Genomic DNA, 21,909 nt, shown 5'->3' with positions numbered 1-21,909 from the left:
TGTATGATTGGGGTAAACCACAAAACCATTTTATTAGGTCCAAATACAAGACCCTTACTTTTAAATTGGACAGAGTCTCCCATTAGATTTTATTAATCTTTAAAGCCAGACAAATTTGCAGCATTTGCGTTGAGTATCTGCGAGGGGAAAAAAAAAAAAAAAAGGAAAAAAAAAAAAGCATGGAAAATTCAGTTCCTTTCTATTGTTTCTTGTTTTGCTACCACAGATGATGGAAACATGAAAATTAATTCAGACTCATTAGGTCATGCTTCTGGGCAGCTTGTCTTCTTAGAAAGAGAGCTTGAAGTTGGTACTTTTAACCAACAATAAACTGAAACGGAGAGACCTTTACTTTTATTTACAGAGGTTTTTGCATGAGCAGAAGAGAAGATTTCTTACTACATGGAAGATTAAGTCCTTGTGTATGTATCAAGAATACGATGTGCTCTCAATCATCCGTTTAAAAACAATCAAACTCCATGCTACTAGGCTAAACTCAGAAGTGGCTTAGCCTCCAGGAGCAGCGTGGCTCAGTCTTTGACTTGTGCAGGGATTGCTCTCCTGCCTGCAGCTCCAAGGTGCAGGGGCCAAGGTGTGCAGAGCAGCCAGCTCACCGTGGGGACTGACGAGCTGTGCCCGCCATCCTGGCGTGGCCGTCTCCATCAGCATCCAGCTTGCTCATGAGCTGGAGCATTCAGTCCAGAGGGGTGAAAGCCCTTTGCAGGTATAGAGAGAAGCAACTCATTTGAGGAAATTTTCTGCGTGGTAGAAAACAGTAAATTACTGCTACCTGTATCACAGAGGTGCTTGTGGTGTACGGCTGTGTGCAGGATATAGTCACACCCTTCAATATTCAGTAAGTGCCTGAAGGTTGTGTTTACAAAAGGCAGGTAGGTGTCTGGAAGGTGCTAATAGTGGTACTTACTAATGTGCCTAAATACTTCAAGTCAATCGTATTTCATAGGCTGGGTGGCTTTTCTAATTTATAGAGGTCTCTACTTTGCATCATTAGGCACTTAGATAACTTCACAAATCTGGCTGTCTGTTATCATAATGGTATTTTACCTCTCCTTCCTTGCATGCGGTGGCTTTGCGTGCAAGGAAGTATTTCAAGTTAATTATAGTGGCGGTTATACTTTCCTATGTCGTATTTGACTGCATTTTATTTACTATATATAAATATATATAGAAAATACTTTGTGATCTTTAAGCCTAAAGCTTTTTACTTTAAGGCATCAAAACACATCTTGTGTAAAAATGGTTGAATGTACAGGGTGCAGTTGTTAGCTCACTTTTCTTTGTTCTCGCTGCTTTCTTGAGAAAAGATCAAACAAAATGCAGTGGCAGGTAAGGGTTTCTTATTCAGAAAACATGTAGAAGAAATGTAGCTTCCTGTTCCATAAATTACTTGTACTCTGCTCACCAGCTGCCTGTTATGATGTTTTATTGATGAATAAAAATGGTGTCTGAGGCAATAGAATGCCTTGCATCTTACAACACTGCCAGTTATAAAGATGTCTTCTTGAATAAATTTCACAATTAGAAAGTATTGACAAAAATATTTAATCTTTTTTACATCAAAATAAGCTCAAACATCTGCTGCCAAAGTCAGACAATATCAAGTAATCTTTTAAAAGTATATTTTTATTACACTGACAGATGCATGGCTGCATGACATAGATGTCAATTTAAGTTACTAGTGCCATTAATACTTGACAATGACATGCTCCCAGAAGAATTTACGTTTAAAAAATGTTGTCAGATGAGTATATGCCAACAAAAAGTAACCAGAGTTAGTCAGCTATGTTGTTAACAAAGCTAAAAGCATGCTATCTCTAGAGACATCACAAAAATTGGTATTTGCATCATTTCTGTTTTCTAAATTCAATAGAATTGACAGCAGGAAAAAAACATTTCTGTGACTGCAAATGTCGGTTTAAGCAACCCATACATAGGTCCTTTTTCACTTTTTATACATTTTGGCTTACAGCACAGAAAGATTTTCAGTTTCATTCGAGGTGAACTACTTCAGTATTCATTTGCTTTCCACAAATTTCAAATAATCCTTCTTCCTGGCAAGGACAGTGTTGTAAAGAGAACATTGAGCAAAATGTTAAGACCTGTGCCAGAGTTTCTGGTCTGCTTATTCATTTGAAGAAGTGTTGGAAAGCTATATGACTTCACTCATTAAGAAGGCTGAGATTTAAAACATTCATGTCCAGTTCTTATTTGTCAAATATGCTGGAATAGTCATTATTCAAATTTGTATGTTTTAGTAACCTGAGATTTCAGTATGGGTATTCCATAATGAGAAACTAAGCTTACTTTAAATTCTTTTCTCCCATGTCTATTTTTTTTTTCTTTCTTCTTTTTTCTTCCCTTCCCTCCCTGCAGAAGTGTTTTGAAAACAATTTTGTTTCTTAGAGCAAAAGTTGAGTTTTCTGGGTAGAACAGGCAAGTGCTTATGGAGTAAAGTAGCCCTGTCCCGGTGCTGTTCCTTTATGTTATAAAGAATAAAAACCTAAACCATTGAGGTGCTGAGTCATTAGAAATACTGAATTTCTGGTTGAATCTGGGGTCATAAACATCTCATTAAGGGCTAAATTGCTATACTCAATGAATAGAGACAGTGTTTTCTCTTATGTGGATTTTTTTGAAATGGCTTTTTTCTTAGAGATGAGCCTGAACTTTGCAGCAACACTCCTTACTGGTAATGCTTCTAATGTACCTAATAATAAGAAATCTAGACCTAAAAGGCTGAAAGGCACATTACTACTCCTGGATGTACTTTTGTTCGATGTACTGAGGCAGACTGGGGTGAGATCTGTCTCAAAATGTAGAGTCCAAGACTCCTTTTAAAGTGGTGCAGATGGGTAACATCTCCTGTGCTGTGATTTGACTCATCCTGAAGCTGATATTCAATATACCCCCAGGGAATTGCTCCCTGAATGTGCCTGGTTTTTTTTGTTTTGTTTTGTTTTTTAATTGAAGTCTGTGTTAGCTGTTGCAAATGGAAACATGTAAAGTTAGACGAGCTCTCACCTATGCTGCCTCTTGCGGGCCATTGCTAAGTGAGGTGTTTTCAGTGGGGCTTTATCAACATGTGTTATATTGGAGCCTGACAAGGAGCTGTGTACTCTGCTGGCTGCCTGACCACTCTGTCATCACTCCTCTAGGTATAAAAGAGAACATATTAAAATCATATTTCAAGGTCTGTATTGTAACTGGATTTTCTGAGTTAATGCCCAGGAATCTGTTATAGCTTGTAAAGAGGCAATTTCAGATAGGTTGGGCAAGTCAGCTTCAAAGGGTGACATGGAGAATGAAATGAGGTGCAAGTAATCTTGCCCTCACATTTTTTTGGAGACCCTCTTATGCTTGTTTGTTTTCTTTTACTGTTCTTTGTCTTGGTAACTTGGTAACAATTCAGTTCTCCCCCCACCCTGCCAAATCTCCTGTTTCCAGAATCTTACTCAGTTGTAGAATAGAGAAATAAGGACAAAAGATTAGTCAGGATGGGTTAACTAGTCAAAGAAAAATACTGTCATAAGTGCTACTTAGGAGTGGACATGCCCTGAGTTAGATGGGGGAGTTGTGCCTGCACACAGTGCAGTGGTCCAACCCAGGAGGCAGTTTGGACTGCATCAGCTTTGGAGGCTGACTGCTTCCATATCTTGTTGCTCACACCTGCCCATTTCAAGGTGTTTTGCAAGATTCGATCATTTGGGAGCACTGTGGATGAAATGCAGCTGTAGATTAACACTGGAGGCCTGAGAAGAGAGGCTATACTTGCTCCAGTGTAATATGATGTGATTACAGCCATGGGGCTGTGCTGACTTGCTCTCTGAGTGGAGGTGAAAATCCCTAGCTCTGGCTGCAGATGAGGTGTTCTTAGAGAGGTAAGAGACTAGGTACTTCTTTAATGGCAGAGCCTTCCCAAAACCTGAGTGGTATGCTTTATTGAACCTTATGGGTACAGTCTGAAGCATCTGAAAATACAAGTGTCTGGGTTTTGAGTGACAAGTTATCTTTCTGGAAAGGATACTGTATTCACAGTTTGTCCATGGTCCTTCCTGGCATCGTAGGAAAAGAGTTTTATTTTCCTTCTAGTACGTAAGTGTAATGCTTTAATAAGAAATAAACTAAAATAAAAGTTTTTAAAAAAAAAAAAAAAAAAAAAGCCTGTAGAATTACTGCCACAATTCCAATAGCTACGACAGATCCATTGGAGCCAAAAATCTGTTTGAAATGTTTTTGCTGTTTCTATAGAGAAGTGTGTGATGCTGACTTATATGTTATTAACAAGTTTTAGAAGGTATTGGAAAGGTGAGCATTGTCAGGAAAACTTCATGAGAGAAACATAATTCTCTGAGAAGCCAGCAAATGAGATTTTGCAATGGGAATATTGGCTGGATATCAGAAGAATATTTTTTTAGCAGTGGAAACTTTTGGAACTTTGAGGTAGAGCAGATCTTAGCTATGTCTCTCAGAGATAATCACTGAAATCCTAGAATTTGACTCATTCAAGAATGAGAACGGTAATTGTAGGTGCATTCTACATTGCCAAAAAGAAATGTTGTATAGCAGACTCATGGCAGTAGATATTTCATATGCTGAGAAACAGAATGTTATGCTGATTTTTATCTCAGATATGCTCATTTCACTGCAGGTGATGTTACCTGGTACAGGAGTACTCTGGAGGCTCCTGTAGAAATATGTGACTGTTTCTAATTTGTGTCTGTCCTTAATACTGAATTTCAGTGAGGGCAAGAGCAGGGGAATACATAGAGGTTGGAGTTCAGTAGCAGTTTTTGCAGTATGCCTGCAATATTTGCAGATGACACCGAGCTGAGTGGTACAGTTGATAAGACGCAAGGAGGGGATCATCCAGAGGGACCTGGAGAAAACTTGAGAAGTGGGCCTGCATGAACCTCATGAAGATCAACAAGGCCAAGTGTAAGGTGTTGCACATAGGTCAGGGCAATCCCAGACATCATCAGTACAGATTCGGAGATACATGGATTGAAAGACCTGGGGGTCCTGGTGGATGAAAAATTACATGAGCTGGCAGTGCATGCTTGCAGCCCAGAAAGTTGGTCATATCCTGGGCTGCATCAAAAGAAGCATGACCAGCAGGTTAAGGGAGGTGGTTCTCCCTCTCCATTTTGCCTTCGTGAGACCTCACCCAAAATGCTGTGTTCAGTTCTGAGGCCTTAGCACAAGGACAGGGACCTGTCAGAGCAGGTCCAGAGGAGGGTTACAAAAATGATCAGAGGGCTGGAGCACCTCTCCTACGAGGAGAGGCTGAATGAGCTGGGGTTGTTTAGCCCTAGAGAAGAGAAGGGTCTGGTGAGACCTCTTTTACAGCCTTTTAGTACTTAAAGGGGGCTTCTAAAAAATCTCTCTCCTTCTTTCCTACAAGGACTTGTAGTGATAGGGCAAGGAGTAAAGGCTTTAGACTAAAAGACGGTAGACTTAGTTTAGGGTATAAGGAAGAAATTCTTCACTCAGAGGGTGGTGAGGCACTGGTATAGGTTGCCCAGAGAAGCTGTGGATGCCCCATCCCTGGAGGTGTTCAAGGCCAGGCTGGATGGGGCTTTGAGCAACCTGGTCTAGTGGAAGACGTCCCTGCCCATGGCAGGAAGGTTGGTCTAGGTGATCTTTAAAGATCCCTTCCAAACCAAACCACTGCAGGAATCTATGATTTATTATTACTATTACTGTGTATTTTTTCGAAGTCAATTTATATATACGGCAATATGTGTTCCCTGCTATCATTTGATAGAGGATAGCCAAGAGTGTAAATTATTCTTGTGCCATTTAAAAGCAAAGTAACTGTGACAGTGATGTCCTAGGAAAACAGTTGATTCTTGGGATGCAGGTACATTAAAGTTAAGGATCTGGAGCGATTATAATCATTTTTGACTGCCAAAAGGGAGGATCCCATCTCGCCAAACTCTGTTGCCACCATTGTCTTTTTTCTAGTCACACAGTTCTTCCTCTTGTGTGTTTTTCCACGAGCCGTTTCACTTCAGTGATGTGTTGGAAAACAGTACCAAAAAGAATAGTGGATTATTTTCACCTGGTTTACTGAGTTGAATCTGAAGGAAGAATTCATGCAGCAAACAGGAAGGTTGTCACTTGCCAGGGATGAGTGATATAAAGAGAAGGGAGTGGGAGACCTTCCCATTTCATCAGCACAAGACTTTAACAGACTGGCTTAACGTGATGTTCACGAAGCACAGATGATCTTTTTCAGTTTTCCATTTTGTGCTTGTGCCTGTCACTCCAGCCTTCCTGTATTTCCAAACAAACAGTTATTTGAAAATGGCTACAAAAGCTGTGTGGGCAATTAGTTTTAGAAACAAAGATTATTCACCCAATCTTCTTCTATTTAATCTTCTAGTATGTTAGAACCAGGCATTGATCAGAAAGGTGTACAAGAACAACCCTCTAGGTTTTGGTCTTAACGAGTCACCCACTCAACAGATGTAGGAACAGCAAGTCCTAGGATGGCTAACTGTCCATTTAGTTTGTGGTTTACTCAGATTTGATATTGTCAGCTATGCTAGATATAAAATTGCATATTTATTTCTTTAAAGGACATTGCATCTTGGATAATCTAGAGTGCTGTCTCGAGTTACTGTAAGATAGTGCTAATGGCATATGATGCTTTTTTAGAATCAGAGATCCCTCTTTGATCTTGAGCATGCTACTTTGATGGAAAGTTTAGCTTGCTGATTAAGACAGTTTCACTGCAGTGTGAGGGAAAGTTGGTTGCAAATAGTTGAAATGAAAGTAGATATTAAAGATGTATGTAGAGTATTGGAAAAAGAAATGGAGGAAAAGCAAGGTAACTGTCGATTTTCTGTGAAAGTCTCAAGAAAGTGATGGAAAAAAATAACATCAGGGAATTTGCTTCTTAAAGCTTTCCAGTTAAGAAGCTGAAGGAAATCATAGAAGCAATATCTTGACAGTAGAAAGTTTGGATACTGGGAAATGCCTGATTTATTCTATGTATCTTGTCTTGGAGCAGAACAATAGTTTGCTGTCTTGCTTCTGTACTCATCAACAAGTGATAAGAAATACCTTTGTCCATTTGCCCATTTACTGTTGCTTTTGTATTGTTTTCAATATTATGATGACAGGGATTGGTTTCCCATACATCTAAAGGGTAAATACTTTACTCAAAACTTTACTTAGGCTTGTCTTCTGTTTTTGCCTAGTCTGTGAAAAGAAAATGTTGGGCTTGGCTCCAATTTTGGTACTTTAATTTGAAGGATCATCTTGGACCACCATTCTCTGAAAACTGCATTCCATAAGCGATTTATCTATTTCTGGGATAGATAGCTGGATGGATGTAGCACAGAAGCAGCTAAGCATACTGAGTGAAATCCCAATTTAATTGCAGACAGTGGTAAAGCACCCTTTGATTTCAATGGGGCCAAGGTTTCTCATGGCTGTTCTCAAAGGTCCCATGTCATAGAAAATGAGGAGAGGTAATCAAAAGTTGCATCAAAGTCTCTCTAAAGAGAGACTAAAGTTTCTCTAAAATGAGAGGCTATTTTACTTCATTTGGTAATCAAAAAGAAATGCAGTTTATAGAATTATAAATTCAAGATTGTAATTTCATAAGCTATTCAGCACGTTAAGCTTTAATATTGTTTTATTTATTAGTTTACATGTACAAAGATATTGCAAAGGTAAAGATTAAGATTACAAATTACATAGATTGTGTTTGCAGTAAATGGTTTTGGGTAAGTGGAGAGTAGCGAAGTTACTGAAATGAAAGCAATGGAAAACATTTTGAGAAACATCTTCTGTTTTGGTACCATCTGTATTTAGGAAGCTCTATGCTAACGATTCTCCTTTTGTTCTTCTTGCAGCTAATTCCAGCCTTCTTGGAGGTGGAGGAGGTAAGCCTTTGCTTAATACTGTATTTATTCTTAAATAAATGTGAAATATCTTATATATGGAAAAGTAAAATTATTAGATGGGAAACCTCAGCAAAGTCAATAATGTTTCATACCATTAAGAAGCAGGGTTCGTGACTGCTGCTGGATTATTTTACTTCTCTGGATTTGGGTACAGCTGACCTGGGGCTAACCAAACTGGGTTATGTTATATTGTGTTTAAGTAATTAGGATTTTTTTTAAGTTACTACAAGGGAACTTTGAATGTGGATTAAATAGTTTTTTAAAATGTTACAAAATTCAAACAAGATAAAATACTATTTTACTAAAGTAACAAGGTTTTATCTCTGCACTTTTTTTACTTGTTTGCTTACCCCATTCTGCTTGTGAGAATTATGAAGTAAATTTCAGTACAATTCTTTTGTGCGTGATGCTGCCAACATATCTACTAGTAAAAGAGAGAGGTACAAGTGTATCTAGTGGGCATTGCTTCCAAATATGTTTTATTTTTGGAGATCAGTGCTGTTTGCTTTCTGCAATACTGCAGGACCATGGCCATAAGAGCTAACATGAGTGTTACAATTCAGGAATAAAACCATGCAGTGCTTGATTTCAGTTTTCTGTTACTTACCCTGTCTCCCAGAGGGAAGTAAAAGAGCTCAGTTCTGGAAATTTCACAATATAGGAGCAGTGCAGGCAGCTACTAATCTTTCTTCCTGGCTGGAGTTAAAAGGACTTGATGATCAGAGCTTACATATGCAAGGGTAAAGTAAAGGGCTCTGTTAAAAAAAAAAAAAAAAAAAAAAAAGATTGCTGTTGCTTGTGAGGCTGAGGATAATAAGTAAAAGCTTTTGTTTTAACAACCTTAACTGAATAAGCAGCTCTTATTTGTGAACCATGAACAGGGGATTGTCACATGAAAAGGTGTTTGACAACTGCACCAAGACATCTAAATAAAATTGTTCATATTTCTCAGCTGTGTATCTGGACGTTAAAGGTACAGAGAAGCCTTACCTGATAATCCTATTGGATTAATCTGTGTCTTTTGATTTTAGTTAGTTGCTTGCAGTATACCAAATTTTTCTTTGTTTAAAAGATAATCCTTTAAAAGGTAATCCTTCACTAGCGATTCTTGTTCTCATGGAGCATACCTTCTCTCCAGTGCTTACTCCCAGCTGGAAATGTGGAAAAAAAAAAAAAAAACATCAATGCAAATGTTCAAATTCCAATCAGGTTCCCAGAGCACTGTGGCTCCTAACAGGATTTGGTTATTGACTTTCAGTGGTATTTATTCAGCTGGACTGTACTTGAGAAGTTGATGTCCTTTCAGCGTGGCAGTCAGTGGTGTGGCTCTCCCTCTGTGGCAGAGGAGACTTTTCCTGTGTTTTATGGATCTTTTTTCTGCCTTCCCCACTGTTGCTCCACGGAGGACAGCCACACAGTTGGAAGGCTGATTTTGTCACCAGTCTGACCCGTGTTTCATTTGTTGACTGTGGGAAGTGAAGGATGCTTGCTCAAAGAAGATAAATCACTTGTGAATCTGAAATAATTTTACTAAGGGAATGGGCAAGCAAGCAGCATCCCACAGATGAGTGGGACACTTGAATGGGGCGCCATGTTGGTCCCTGCTGCCAAGCATACCGGCTCTGGGAAAGTTTTTTTGTGGGTCCGCACTTCACCGTGACATCCAGTGTGGACTCTGGAGGGCTCAGGAATTCAAGCAGATTGCAGCAGCGAGCAGTCATGCTGTTTCTTGGCCACAGGTTTATCTCAGTCCACATTCAGGTTTAAAATTATGTGCAACTAAGCAGCTCTTATGGATATTTTTTTTTTAGCAGCGGTCCCTGCTGCTAGCCAAAAAAAGGGTTTAAATTTTGTGATCAAGTTGATTTATTGGCAATATACAAAATTCTAATGACTGGGTCTGGTACTGGGGAGAAAAAATAAAAAGAGATGAATAAGCAGCGAAAATGCCTCAGCCCCCTTTCCCGCCTCGGGGCCTCCCCTCAGGGCAGGTGGCGCACCGCTCGCTGAGGTGATGGCGGCGGCACAGGCGGTCGAGGTCAGGGCGCTGTTGCTCCTTTCTTCCCAGACTCACCTCTGTCCTCGTGCCCTGGCATCATTTTTGGCTTTTGCCACCTTTTCTGAAATAAGTTTCCACAGCAGTGCCAGAAACTCCTCCAGTGGGGTGAATTTGGGTGCGCAGTGGGTCCATGTAGTCTGTTGGGGAAGCGACCGCAGCTGGCCAGCAGCCCTGGCCCCCTGACAGAGGAGGTGTCCCTGCATCACCCTGCTTCCAGAAACCTGCAAATCATGCCCAGTGTAATCCCAGATCCTGTGGAGGATAACACTATGTCCTGTTGGATGCTGATGGAGGTAAAATACCCAAATTGGCTGCATTATTTATGGTTTGGAGTTGGATTGGTTACTGTTGCACTCTGGAGGGGCTGCGAGCCACCCTTAAGTAGGGTAGCTACCTCATCCTCTGTTCTTGTCACTGTAAAGTGGGCTCATTTAGGTTTTCCAAGTCTTTTCAGGAAAAAAATCCTGATAATTTCACTGTCAAAGTAGTCCTGGCTTTGGCTATGCCCCTTCAGATGAGGGAAAGGTAAGCATGGTCCTTAGGCTGGGGGTCACCCAGGGGAGCAGCAAATGGCGACCCACAGCCATTACAGGCAGGTGAAGCCCGGGCCCACACTGCTACAGCCTTGTGGAGAAAAAACCTGTTGTTGGCAACGTTCACTTCTCTGCATAAGGTTTCCTTTTCTTCTCAGTTGAAAGGTTTTGGTTTTAAAGTTCTAGATATGGTTTTTTTTTTTTTTTTTTAACCTTTTCCAGAATTAAGTGGTAGCAGTAGTCTGTGTGCAATACAGCTAGTGAATTATTAAAACTTTATTATATATGTAAACACCAACATCTTTTTTTGATTGAGGATACTGAATATTTATGATAATGTATAATACAAGTATAGCTTCTCCATTAATGGGATTCAGATCTCTTCAGTAACGCCTGTTAATTAAATCTCTCTGTCACTGCTGGGGGTATGAATACATATCTTAGTTTTACAGAAAATGAAAACCAGAAATTTCAGCTTGCTCAAGTTCATGCAAAAATGTTTTGTGATTTTGAGCTGCTTTTGAGCTGTTCTGTGTATGAAATCTTTCCAGAATTGGACACAAAATAGTTGGAAATAATTGTTTGAAAACCCCGATCTAAAATTTACAAATTACTCAATACACACGTTTCAAACAGCTTCTGGAGGAGAGCTTCTGAGGAACTCGGTGGGCAATGTTGTTGGTAAACACAGTGCACTTTGTTGTAAGTCCAGGTGCTGGTGGTTTGGGGCAGCTGCTCCTCATTCCTGTGTCACCTTGGAGTCACATCAGGGCATCAGCATACTTTGATTTCACAGAGCTGAAGTAATGATTTGTTCTTGCATTCCCAATTTGAATGATGTCTTTTTCATTTTTGTGGATATTCGGAATGAAGAGATAAAAGTATAAAAGATACCAGAAACAATTTTTCACAGAACTGTTTAATCATAAAATCAAGAAACTCACAATAGAGTCGTGGAAGAATTTTTAGTTAATATACATGTCAAAGTTGTTTTTTTTTTTTCTGCTTTTCACATAACTCTGAAGTTTCCTGGGTTTTATTATGAGTTTGGTGGGTAAGTCTTTTTTCTTTTTCTTTCTTTACTGTTTTTAATAATTGATTTTTAATTAGGAGGCATATTTCACTGTCAGGACTAGATTTATCACACATTCAGCATTTCACTGCCCCTATTAACTTGCACAGAGCATTATGACTTATTTGTGCATGATGTATTATTTGTCCCATTATGTTAAACTGTGCAAAGGTGAAAATTACTAAGAAAATTACCTGTATTAGGAGAAAGGGGAGGGAAAAAAAGCATTTGATACGCTGAGAGACGGGGATGCTTTTTTAAAATGCATTTTGAAGTTTTGGCTGTTCAGAAATCAAAACGCCCTTTTTTTTGCATGGCAATTATTTCTTTACAGTCAGGTCTGGAGCATTGTCAAGGAATGAAAGTATGTTATTTCATGTAGTGTGTTAAAGCAAAGTGAGCACGAGATGAAATCTCCCCTCCCCCTTGCTGTTTTGGATAGTCTGAGGTTTGGGGTTTTGTGCCCCCTTCCCAATTACCTCATTTTCAGTTATTTTCCTTGGGGTTCATTTTTCCTTTATTTCATTTGCTGACTGTAATCAAGTTCTTGTTGCATGCTAATTTCTGGATTGGCTTCCTTTCTTTGAGCTTAAATTGAGGGTATATATAAAACAGCAAGCTAGGGAATTTTTTTTCCTTATAAGATTTTGTTGCCTATATTTGAGTTGGGGAAGGAAACATCCCAGTTTAATTTGTCCTATGATGAATGTAATTTTTGTCAGCTCTGTACTTTAAAATGGTAATTTTGTCTTTAAAAACTGAGACGAGACGGGTTATATTTGCAGTCTTTTGGAAGCATTGTTTGGACACAGTTTAAGCTGGTTGCCCCGAAAGGTCTGTCTGCTTTTCTTTGTCTCTTTGTTTGTTGGCCCATGTAATGATGTCTTTTCTGGGACTTTTTCTGGCGTGGAAAAAATTAATTCCAGTATAGCCATAAGCATGTTCGCATATCTTAAATGTGGACCAGACCTACCTCTCCTGTCTGCCAAGATAGGGTTTGCAGGCACATCATTTTAAGCAACTGTTATGGCTTGGGGAACTTGCATGAACTTGGTTCATGAGCTTAGTATGGAATTGGGATTCTCTGTACAGGATCAGGTGGACTCTGCTTTGGAAGTGGGATTTGCTTGCCACCTCTGTGTGCCTTTACCTCCACTTCAGATTATAACAGTGGCAGCCCAAAAAATCTGTTTTCTCTTGCTGGAAAGAAATTACCCCAGGCTGATTTCTATTCTGCAAGATGGGTTTATCAGGAGGGAAATGAGCTGTTCTGTGTCCTTTTGCTGAGCCTGAGCCCAAAATCAGACCAAGGAGGAACTGGACTTTGAAGTCGTATTCTGAGCCTTGCACAAAATGCGAGCAGCTACGGCAGGAATTTAATGAAATGTTCTTCCTCATCTGAACAGAGATGGAACACAAAGGGAAGAGCAATATTGACACATTTTTTCAAATTTGTTGTTGTTTTCTCAGCAAGTTGGTTTCTAGGCAGATGGCTGTCAGTATTTTTAGGGCTCGTTTGGGGCTTGGGGCTGAGCTAAGTGGCACAGGTGTCTGGGGAGCTGTAGGTGCCTGTGTATGAGCATCCAGTGCCTGCGTATCTCCAAAATACAGGCATGGGTCATGCCGATGTGACACAGGGTTGGGTGGGCATCTGCACCTTTCCAGAGTGATGGCTGAGGCCCAGATGGGGCACTTGGTTTGGGGCAGCTGTAGTCCTCTAGGTACCAGGGTTTGAGCATCTGGATCGTGTGGTTTGGGTCCAAATTGGTGGTGGAGTTTGTCTTCAAACGTGGGAATATCAGGTGTGTAGCACAACCATCCTGGCTGCTGCTACTGCTGTGCAAAAGAAGATGACTGCTGATAGTGATGTTTGCCAGCCACCCTGTCTATTAGTCAATTAATTGCAGGCTAATGAGTTCAAAATGCCAGTGTCAATAGTCAATAATCAAATCCAGTCAATAGTGGCAGAAAAGAGCAGCTGACATAGGTACATTTTTTTTAACATCCCTCTTCTTGGACAAGGGTGAAGTTTTCATTCTCAGAGCCGTGACTTAGGTACTGTACTAATAATTTACAGCCATCTTCTGATGGTTAAATTTCTGAAGAAAAATAAAGAGATTTTTCACTGTCTGAATAGTAACTTGACATCAACTTACGTGGCAAATAAATATTCATGAACTTTAGAAGTGAAAGTTGTTCCAAGGAAAATGGGAGGCAGGGATGAGACAACTTGCAAAGCACCCCATAATAATACAGAAAGAGAATACTTTAAATAGACTAGCCCCATGCTAGGACATTCAAAATGTAGAACAGGAAAAAGACAAGCCTGTTCCATCCTGAACCAGGATGAGATCTCTCTGTTTTGGATTTCACAGGGCTTGGGCTTGATATTTACATAATCCAAATGCAAGTGAAGCAAGGGTTTAAATCCAAAGTTCATATTTGTGTATGATGTGCGCATAACGTGAACGTATCCCTCAAGAGGAGAAGAACGAGTTTGAGAAAAGAGCACTGACAGAATTCTTTAATCAAGAAAATAAGCATTATTATTTTGTATTTTTTTGTGTCAGTCTGGCATTTTCTTGTATCATGTCAAATACATTTGTCAGATTGGGGTGTGCTTGTAACAAATGGCTTCACGGAACAAATGTGCAGCGTTTTGGATTTCAGCTAGCTTCAAAAGCTTTTAGTTGCTTTGTATGCTGTGTCGTCATATCTTAGGTATTTAGATAATAGCTATAAAGGTACAAAGATTTTCCTAGCAAATAATGATCATGTAGAAGAGCTGATAATTTAAGGCAAATGGCCATTTGCCTTTGTTCCTAATTAATCCCTTTCTGCTAGAAGATTGCTGCTGCAGTTCTGTGGGGTTGTTGAAGTGTTTTATCTCTTTTTACTATTTGCATGCTGTTCTTTTTCATCTCTGTAAATAGAGTGGGTTTGAGAGGACTGTATCCACAAGTTCCCCCACTGTGACAGCACATCAGCCAATTAAAATTTTAATACTTATGCATTAATGTGTTTCTTTCTATACAGTTGTAATACTATTTCCATCGATAGCCTGGTAGCTCAGGGTAGAGTGTAACCCTTTCAAGGTCTCTGTTTCAGACCAAAATCTTGTTATTATTTATGAGCTTTTTGTTGGATCAGATCAAAGCAAATAGATTTCTCTATAACTTAACCTTTTTTATAGAATTTATTCAAACTTCTTGTGTGAGCTAGGCCTTTTGTTACAGGTCAGTTATTCCCAAGACGCTTCCATCTGTGTATGTATGGAAGCTTTTTGCCCTCCCTTACTGCAGCGGGTACTTCTGTGTGAGTTTTAGTTCAGTTTTAATTAAAACTAGTGACTTCTCATTTTGTATTGCATCTAGAGATATAGTGAGGATAACTATATAAATAAATAAGCAGAGTTTATTTCAAAACACCCGTAACTCAACCAGCTGTGATTATATTTAAAATATGTGCTCTACTTTAGAACTTAGTTGTTTGGTTTAAATATCTATTCTGCTTTTTGGCTAGATACAGTGCTAATTTCCTTTCACCAGTCATTTTATACATGCTTCTAGTTATGGGTAATAGTCATAAACAGGAAGTCTCTGGATTGATTATAAGTATTTCTTAGTTGTATTTTGCTTAATTGTATCCTGTAAATTACACTTTCCCAGCAGTTACTTAAAAAGAAAAATTATGCTTTGCTATTTACAGGAACTGATGCAGGTATACGATCAGGTGTTAAGTTTCAGGCATGCACATATACTTACTTGCTGCTCCATATCAGTGACTTTCCCTAATGATGACTTTTTAAAAATACACGTTCAGCATGTCTTCCTTTGAGGTGACGCTCCTGTTCTGGTCAGTGGAATAGGAGCATGCCTATCTTGCTCTCAGGAGAATAATTTGAAATGTAGCACGTCCAGATCACACTTACTTCTGCCCTCAGCTTTATAGTATTGCTCCCGTGTTGACCTGATTAGGCACCAGAAGGTAAGGTTGTATTATTCACCCGGCAGTTGCTGAATGTTGTGTCCACAATACTCTGAGTTTCTGCTGGACTCTGAAATGTTTTTCTTACTCAGGAGGACTTGGATTTCCCATAGACTATCTCATTGACTCTCCTTGTTTAGTTTTATTTTGTTTGGAGGTAATTACATTCTTATCTACCTGCCAGTAAATAATGAACATACAGTTCCCTGTGTATAAATGTTTTGCTAACAGCTTTTGTATATACATACTTGTATATATATATATGTGACTGTATACATTTGTGAATGAATCCTGCAGTCTTTTCAGAAAGTTAGACTTCACGTGTGTGCGCAAGTATGTGCATAGATAAATAAATAAAACCATGGCATTAATTTTGTTAGACCAGAAAAGACCTTTATTTCATGTTCATTGAAAATTTAAGGTGCTCTTGATAAAAATCCAAGCTAAAAAGCAAGTGGTTATGTAAGAAATGCATTTTTTTTTTTCCATTTTGTTTCATACTACGGGACAGAGCTGCAAATCAGGATCAGAGACCACAAAGATCCCCTAATCCATAGATATCACGCGATGTGTAAGGCAACTCACAGTGTGTTTGTTATGTGAATTGTATGTATGCATGAACAATGTTTAACACTTCTTTCTATGTAGACAAATACACGTCATAAATATGTACTCCATGCAGAAAAAAAAAAAAAATCTTTTTTAATTTAACAAGGTGCACTTAAACATCTTAGGATACTTCTGTTGAGACTGTAGTTGAAGGTGAAGAGTATAGCTCCTTGGGTGAAAAAGGAGAAAATGGGAGTGCAGGAAGCAACACACATGGCTGTGTGTTACAATGAATACACAGTAAGTCAGGCATTTATCAGTACATATATGTGCCAGTCTACAGACAACAGTTTTTAAAAATAAGCATTTGGTTGGTTTCCTTAAAGAAAAATCTGTAAATTGGGACACCTGTCAAGGTTACTCAGTTTAAAGCCTAACAATCTCGACAATGTTCCTTTTGCTGAGGTAAGAATAAGTGAGCTCTGCAGAGCTCACAGCAGTTTTGTTAGGCTCACGTAGCAGTGGTGGTGTTTGGAAATCTGTTTTTCAGATTTGGTGTCTAACAGTTCTTCTCCTGGTCCCGTGACAGATGCATTGTTTAGTGGGAGGAAAATGCAAAGTGCAATTTAAAACATGTTAAAAACACGTTAATTTGTATGGCCAATCTTAAGGCAAATAGAACAAATAAAAGAAGGGAGTGGTGGAAGTACTTGAGTCATGGAAAAAGAGGCATTTTTGAATATTGGACATTTGCTGAAGTTTACACATTGGAATGGGGAAAACAGCCTAAATACAAACCAGAGATCTTCATCAAGTGGAGAGTTCCTTAACAGTATCTCTAAGCCCCAAGCTCTTTCTACATCAAATATATGTAAATGATACAGGTGTGAGCAGCAAGGCATGGCAAAATAGCAACAGCCATTTGTTGATCCTATCTGGTTACCTAGCTTGCAATGTATGCTTGTCCAGTAAAATGAAAATACAGGAAGATGGGAGAAGATAGCCCTAAGCGCGTCTCCACTGTGTACTTGGGCATAAAATCTGGCATCCCCAAAACTCAGAGACAATGGACTCTGAGAAATGAAGGTTGTTGTTAGCACCTCAGCTTCCAGAATTGAAAGAATGTACAAACTGAAAGAATGTACAACAATTTTTTGTTTGTTTGTTTCTAATGAAAACAGTTACTTCTTTGTCATTGCATTTTCAAGAAAAATCTCGAATAAAATCACAGATTAAGCCAGAGGCAAACAAAAATTAAATGTCAAAATTACTGAAATTAAAGAAAGAGTTTACAACCTTCTTCTTGCTACATAAGAGGAAGGATTATGAAACCAGGTTTATGCTCGCTTTCTATTTCAAATTTGCTGCTCTTTCCACAGAGCTTTGCTTCTCATTTATGAGCTGCTCTGTGCTGATCACGTTTTTCCAAAGTTCCTTTGTTCTGTGCAAGACACTTACAGATTATAATATGCGGCTTTTCAAAAGCCAAGAAAATCTCCAGCAGAGCATCTGGCAAGATGGTTGAGTCTTGGAAAGATTTGTCTTTCGTAGTTGTCTGCGTGCCTGTCCATGCAGCTCTCTTCCTTTCAGTTTTGAGAACACTCTATTAAAACTCTTATTAAACAGAAAATATTAGCAGGAGTCTTTTTAGCATTAAAAAAAAAAAATGCAGTGATTGCTAATGAGGGATTAAAACTCATATATATGTGAAACTTGTCTTTAAAAACCTGCAAGTCCAAGTCTGTCTTTACAGTTCCTATCTTTCCTTACTGATAAAATTGGATGGTATTGCAATTTCCAGTTGCTGATTTTCATTCTTATGCCATACAGCAAGCTCCAAAGTAGAGTGCTCCTATGATTTAAGAACCGAGTAAAAATGACCTCCCCTTTCCCCAGGCTTCAAGTTTTGCCTGAAACGCTTTGTAGATTCAATTTAGACCTTATTTTTAAAATCAATAGAAGTGTGGGAACAGTAAACTGAGGTGTGAAATAACCAGAGACAGACACCACTGAAAATGGCTTAGCTATGACAGAAAACACATGATGAACCTCATCCATATGAGCATTATTGTAGCAGAATCTAAATGCTCCGCAAACCTTTGGTACATTTATCCTAATTGCTCTGTAAACAGAGATATAATGTTTTCTCCATTTTACAGCTCAGAAAATGAGACAAGAAAACCGTATGTTTTGCAAAAGGCCCAAATAAAAAAGGGCAAAAATCAGATCTCTGAAGGCACAGCATAACTCACTGGGGTTTCATAATGTCTATATGAGTTTTGCAAATTGGAATTTTAATTCCTGTTTGGAAGGAAGAGGAATTGTAATTTTAGTACCAGTTTCACGGGATGATATTTGGAAAAAGAGGAAACGTACTCTACTGAGAGCAACTTTCTGATAATTAGACCTTAATCGGTTATACAGCAAATTCCCTAGAGGAATGGCAGAAGGACCACCAAATGGAAAGAAGATACTGCTACATAACCACTTCTGCACTGATGAAGATAAAATTTGGGTACGGTGAAAGTGCAGTTTACTCAAAACTACCACCGTTAATAATTCTAAAGAAATAGCAATACACTGTTCTTATTCGAGGCTTTTCTGTATTAAGTTAGAGAAAGCCTGTTTATTTTTATTTTGAAATTTTGCAGTATTAATAACAAAGCATTTCAAAATCATTCTGATGACAGAAAATAGCCTACTGGATTAAGAAATTGTATTATTTTCTTATCTACTGAATCTGGCCTCTTCCAACAGTAGAAGAACATCAATGGTTCATCCATTGAAATGCTAGCTTATAATTATGTGTAAAAAAATTTATTTTTTGTTTTACCTTCTTTACAAATTTATTTTATTGACATTTCTTTCCTTGTCCTTATGCAAATGCCTTGTAATCTGTAGGGTTTATAATTCACGTTTCTTCTAAAACCAATTTATGTTTTTAAAATTCAAAATCCTTTTTTGCCATTTGGACTGACAGAGCTGCAGTGTTGTAGTTTTGGCTACATATACAGTAGCAAAGAACAAAATATTTTTTGTCACACTTCTACTGTTACAGTTCAGTCTGTTCCTTTTACATTATCAGCTTGTTTCTCTAGGCTCTACAGAGGCATCTGGTTTAATTTTTATCAGGCAGGGCTACAATTTAGCAAATGCATGTAAGCTTCACAAATCATTCACAAATGTGAATGATTAAAACAATTATGTCTTGGCTGAGTGATCTATGGGTGTATTATATGCACAGAATGTTAAAAAGAATGTTATTAAGGTAAAAAACCAAGCACTTAAAGTTAGAAAGTGTTACTATTAAAGATGCCTGCAGGCTTGCTGTCTCTCTGCATATTTGTGTTTATGATATTGCCTCTAACAATACAAATGCACGGATTATGTACAGCTGGAATCTCATTGCAGTCATCAACTTTATTCAGTTTTGTAATCCAATGTGTTACTGTTGGGATACTCGAACCCTGGTCTGCAAAGCAGTTCTTGCAATGGTACTTATTAGTTTGGCACATGGTTTCATAAGCAAATGAAAGATTTCACAGGTAACTTACTTGTCTTCCACAAACCCACGGTGCTATCTTTACCAAAGAAAAGAAAGAGATGAAGGTCAGTATTTTAGGCCAAAGCTATAAAACCAGGGTCTCATTTCTGTAAAGAAATGCAAGTCCTTAGATTTCAAAAAGTAGGTCTGTTAAGTTCGAAGCGATTCTGCAAATTGGAACTTAAATAGCAACTCAGCATGTAATGAAACATAAAAAAAAAAAAAAAAAAAAAAAAAAAAAAATCAGACTCCACAGCCACCTCAAGCTTCCCACCTTCTTCTCTACTACTTGTTCCCGCTCCTACTACCTGCAATTTACAGTTTATTGCTCCCTCAGTCACTTCCATTCAAAAGTCTAGTGGCCTAAATTTGCATGTTAAAAGGCATTGGTTTTAGGGAGTTTTTATTTTATGTTAATTATTTATTTAGACCATTTCAGGCCTGTCTTAAAAAGGTTTGCTTTGACAAGAGTGAGGAGCTAGGAGCTGATTGAGAGGGAAGCGATGGGTATGGAAACAAGCGCAAAGGGGACAGATGAGTGATAACTTCCTCTGCTGCTGGGTAAACTGAAATGTGAGGCCCTATTCTCAGACGCCTGAGGTGCGGGAGTGAGTGTCCCGTTTCTAACTTTTTACCTTATGATTCCCTTCTAAAAATTTTTTCTCCTTATCTCGGCAGTCACAGTTTCTCTCTGTCTGGTTTCTGTACTGGGAAATGACTTGGTTTTGTTCCCAAGCTAACTTCCCAGGTTCTCTCTTCCTCTTTGAATTCCCGTGTCTGTGCCCTTTCCTTGCCAGCTCCAGATAAACTGTTACGCCATGTCCTAACCACACCTTTGGTCACCAGTCCTCATCTGGAGTCCTACCATCCATCCGTGACAGCAGGTAGCACCCCTTCTCCCTCCTCTCACCAGTTTGTACTGGGATGAAGGGAGCAGAGTTGTTAACAGGCAGTAACTCGTCAAGCCAAATGAATTCATTTCTTGAACAAATGCAAGAGAACTGCCAACTTCACAGTTGCTCCAAGTGAAGAAAAAAAATATGGAATCCTAAACTTACAGTTGTCATCTTTGTTTATCTTTTAATCCCAATTCTGGTTTAAAATGGTTAGCCGTACTGTGGTGGTCTCCCCTCTCTGATGCTGCATTGCTCTTAGGAATGAAGGCAGTATTGTCAGTGTAAAGGGATAAAACTCCTGGTGTTGCTACCTTCTTTGTATTTCTTCACCCTTGATGATTTGGCAGTAATTTCTCCACGGGGATTATTTGTCCAAGGGTGGGACCTCTGTTCAGTCCAGATATAACCCAGCTGCGGTGGAATTTAGCCTCTCCTCTGGGCTTACAAGCAATTAGCGCTTCAGCCAGGACTGCCTGCCCTCCCAGCAAACAAAAGCTTCGGTAGAAAACTTCCCAGGAAGTGACAGCTGGACAAAGAATTGGCAGAGTTATCAGACAATTATTTCGAGTCATTTTTCACAGAAAAGTGAAGTAGTGTGACCTCACTGTGGACCTGTTATAAGTTTGCATGTATGTGACTAGCAGAATGGGTGTCCAAAAAATGGGTGTTCTTAATAACACCAGGTACAGATATCAGTCATGTGTGAGTTTTGAAGGAAATTTGCTCTGATGACAGGTCAGTTTTTCATCAGGAGTTGGAAAATTGCTAATGTGATTATTCAAATGGAATGATATCTGCAAATAGGGTATACTAAGCAAATAGTGTACAGTTCATATGCGATATTATTATATTCTTCTCCCTTGAGAGTCGATTCAGCAGAAGCAGTTATTTTTAAACATAAAGAATGTGGATGTTTAGAGGAATTTGTTTCATTATAAAGGAAAAAAGTATCAATGCACATCAAATATTAAATATGATTCTCTCTTTTTCAAAATTAATTCCCAAATTTGAGGCTATGAAATTTTAACAGTTGTGGGAGAGGTCTCTGAAGACCTTTCATTATGTCTCATTATTGCAGCATATGTGAGGCCATAGTACCCTTGGTTGCCATAGTTCCTTACTTAATCAAAAAAAAAATGTTTCATGGCTGCACAGCTGGGTAACCTTATGCATCTACCGTTTTTTTAAGAAACATTCATATGTTCAGTACTATTTTAATGTGAAATTTGCTTCAAAAATTCATAAACCGGACTACTTTTTATTTTGACTACATGATGAAGTTAAAGGTCAGGCCACAGTTACGCACAATTTTGCTTAGCTCTTCTCTGGGTT

At 38.7% G+C, this 21,909-nt stretch overlaps 1 protein-coding gene across 1 annotated transcript in view; it reads left to right on the top strand.

Moving 5' to 3' along the window:
• Window positions 1-21,909, top strand: part of MACROD2 (mono-ADP ribosylhydrolase 2) — an 856,291-nt gene that overhangs the window by 170,078 nt on the left and 664,304 nt on the right. The window contains exon 4 of the mRNA XM_084284713.1: window positions 7,887-7,916. Within this exon, the coding sequence (XP_084140839.1) occupies window positions 7,887-7,916 (30 nt within the window). The remainder of the gene's footprint in view (window positions 1-7,886; window positions 7,917-21,909) is intronic.

Source organism: Netta rufina (assembly GCF_964035555.1).
Source record: "Netta rufina genome assembly, chromosome: 3".
In the NCBI taxonomy this organism is placed as follows: domain Eukaryota; kingdom Metazoa; phylum Chordata; class Aves; order Anseriformes; family Anatidae; genus Netta; species Netta rufina.
The sequence above is the reverse complement of the archived record's forward strand: the minus strand, read 5'-3'. Positions and strand labels throughout refer to the sequence as shown.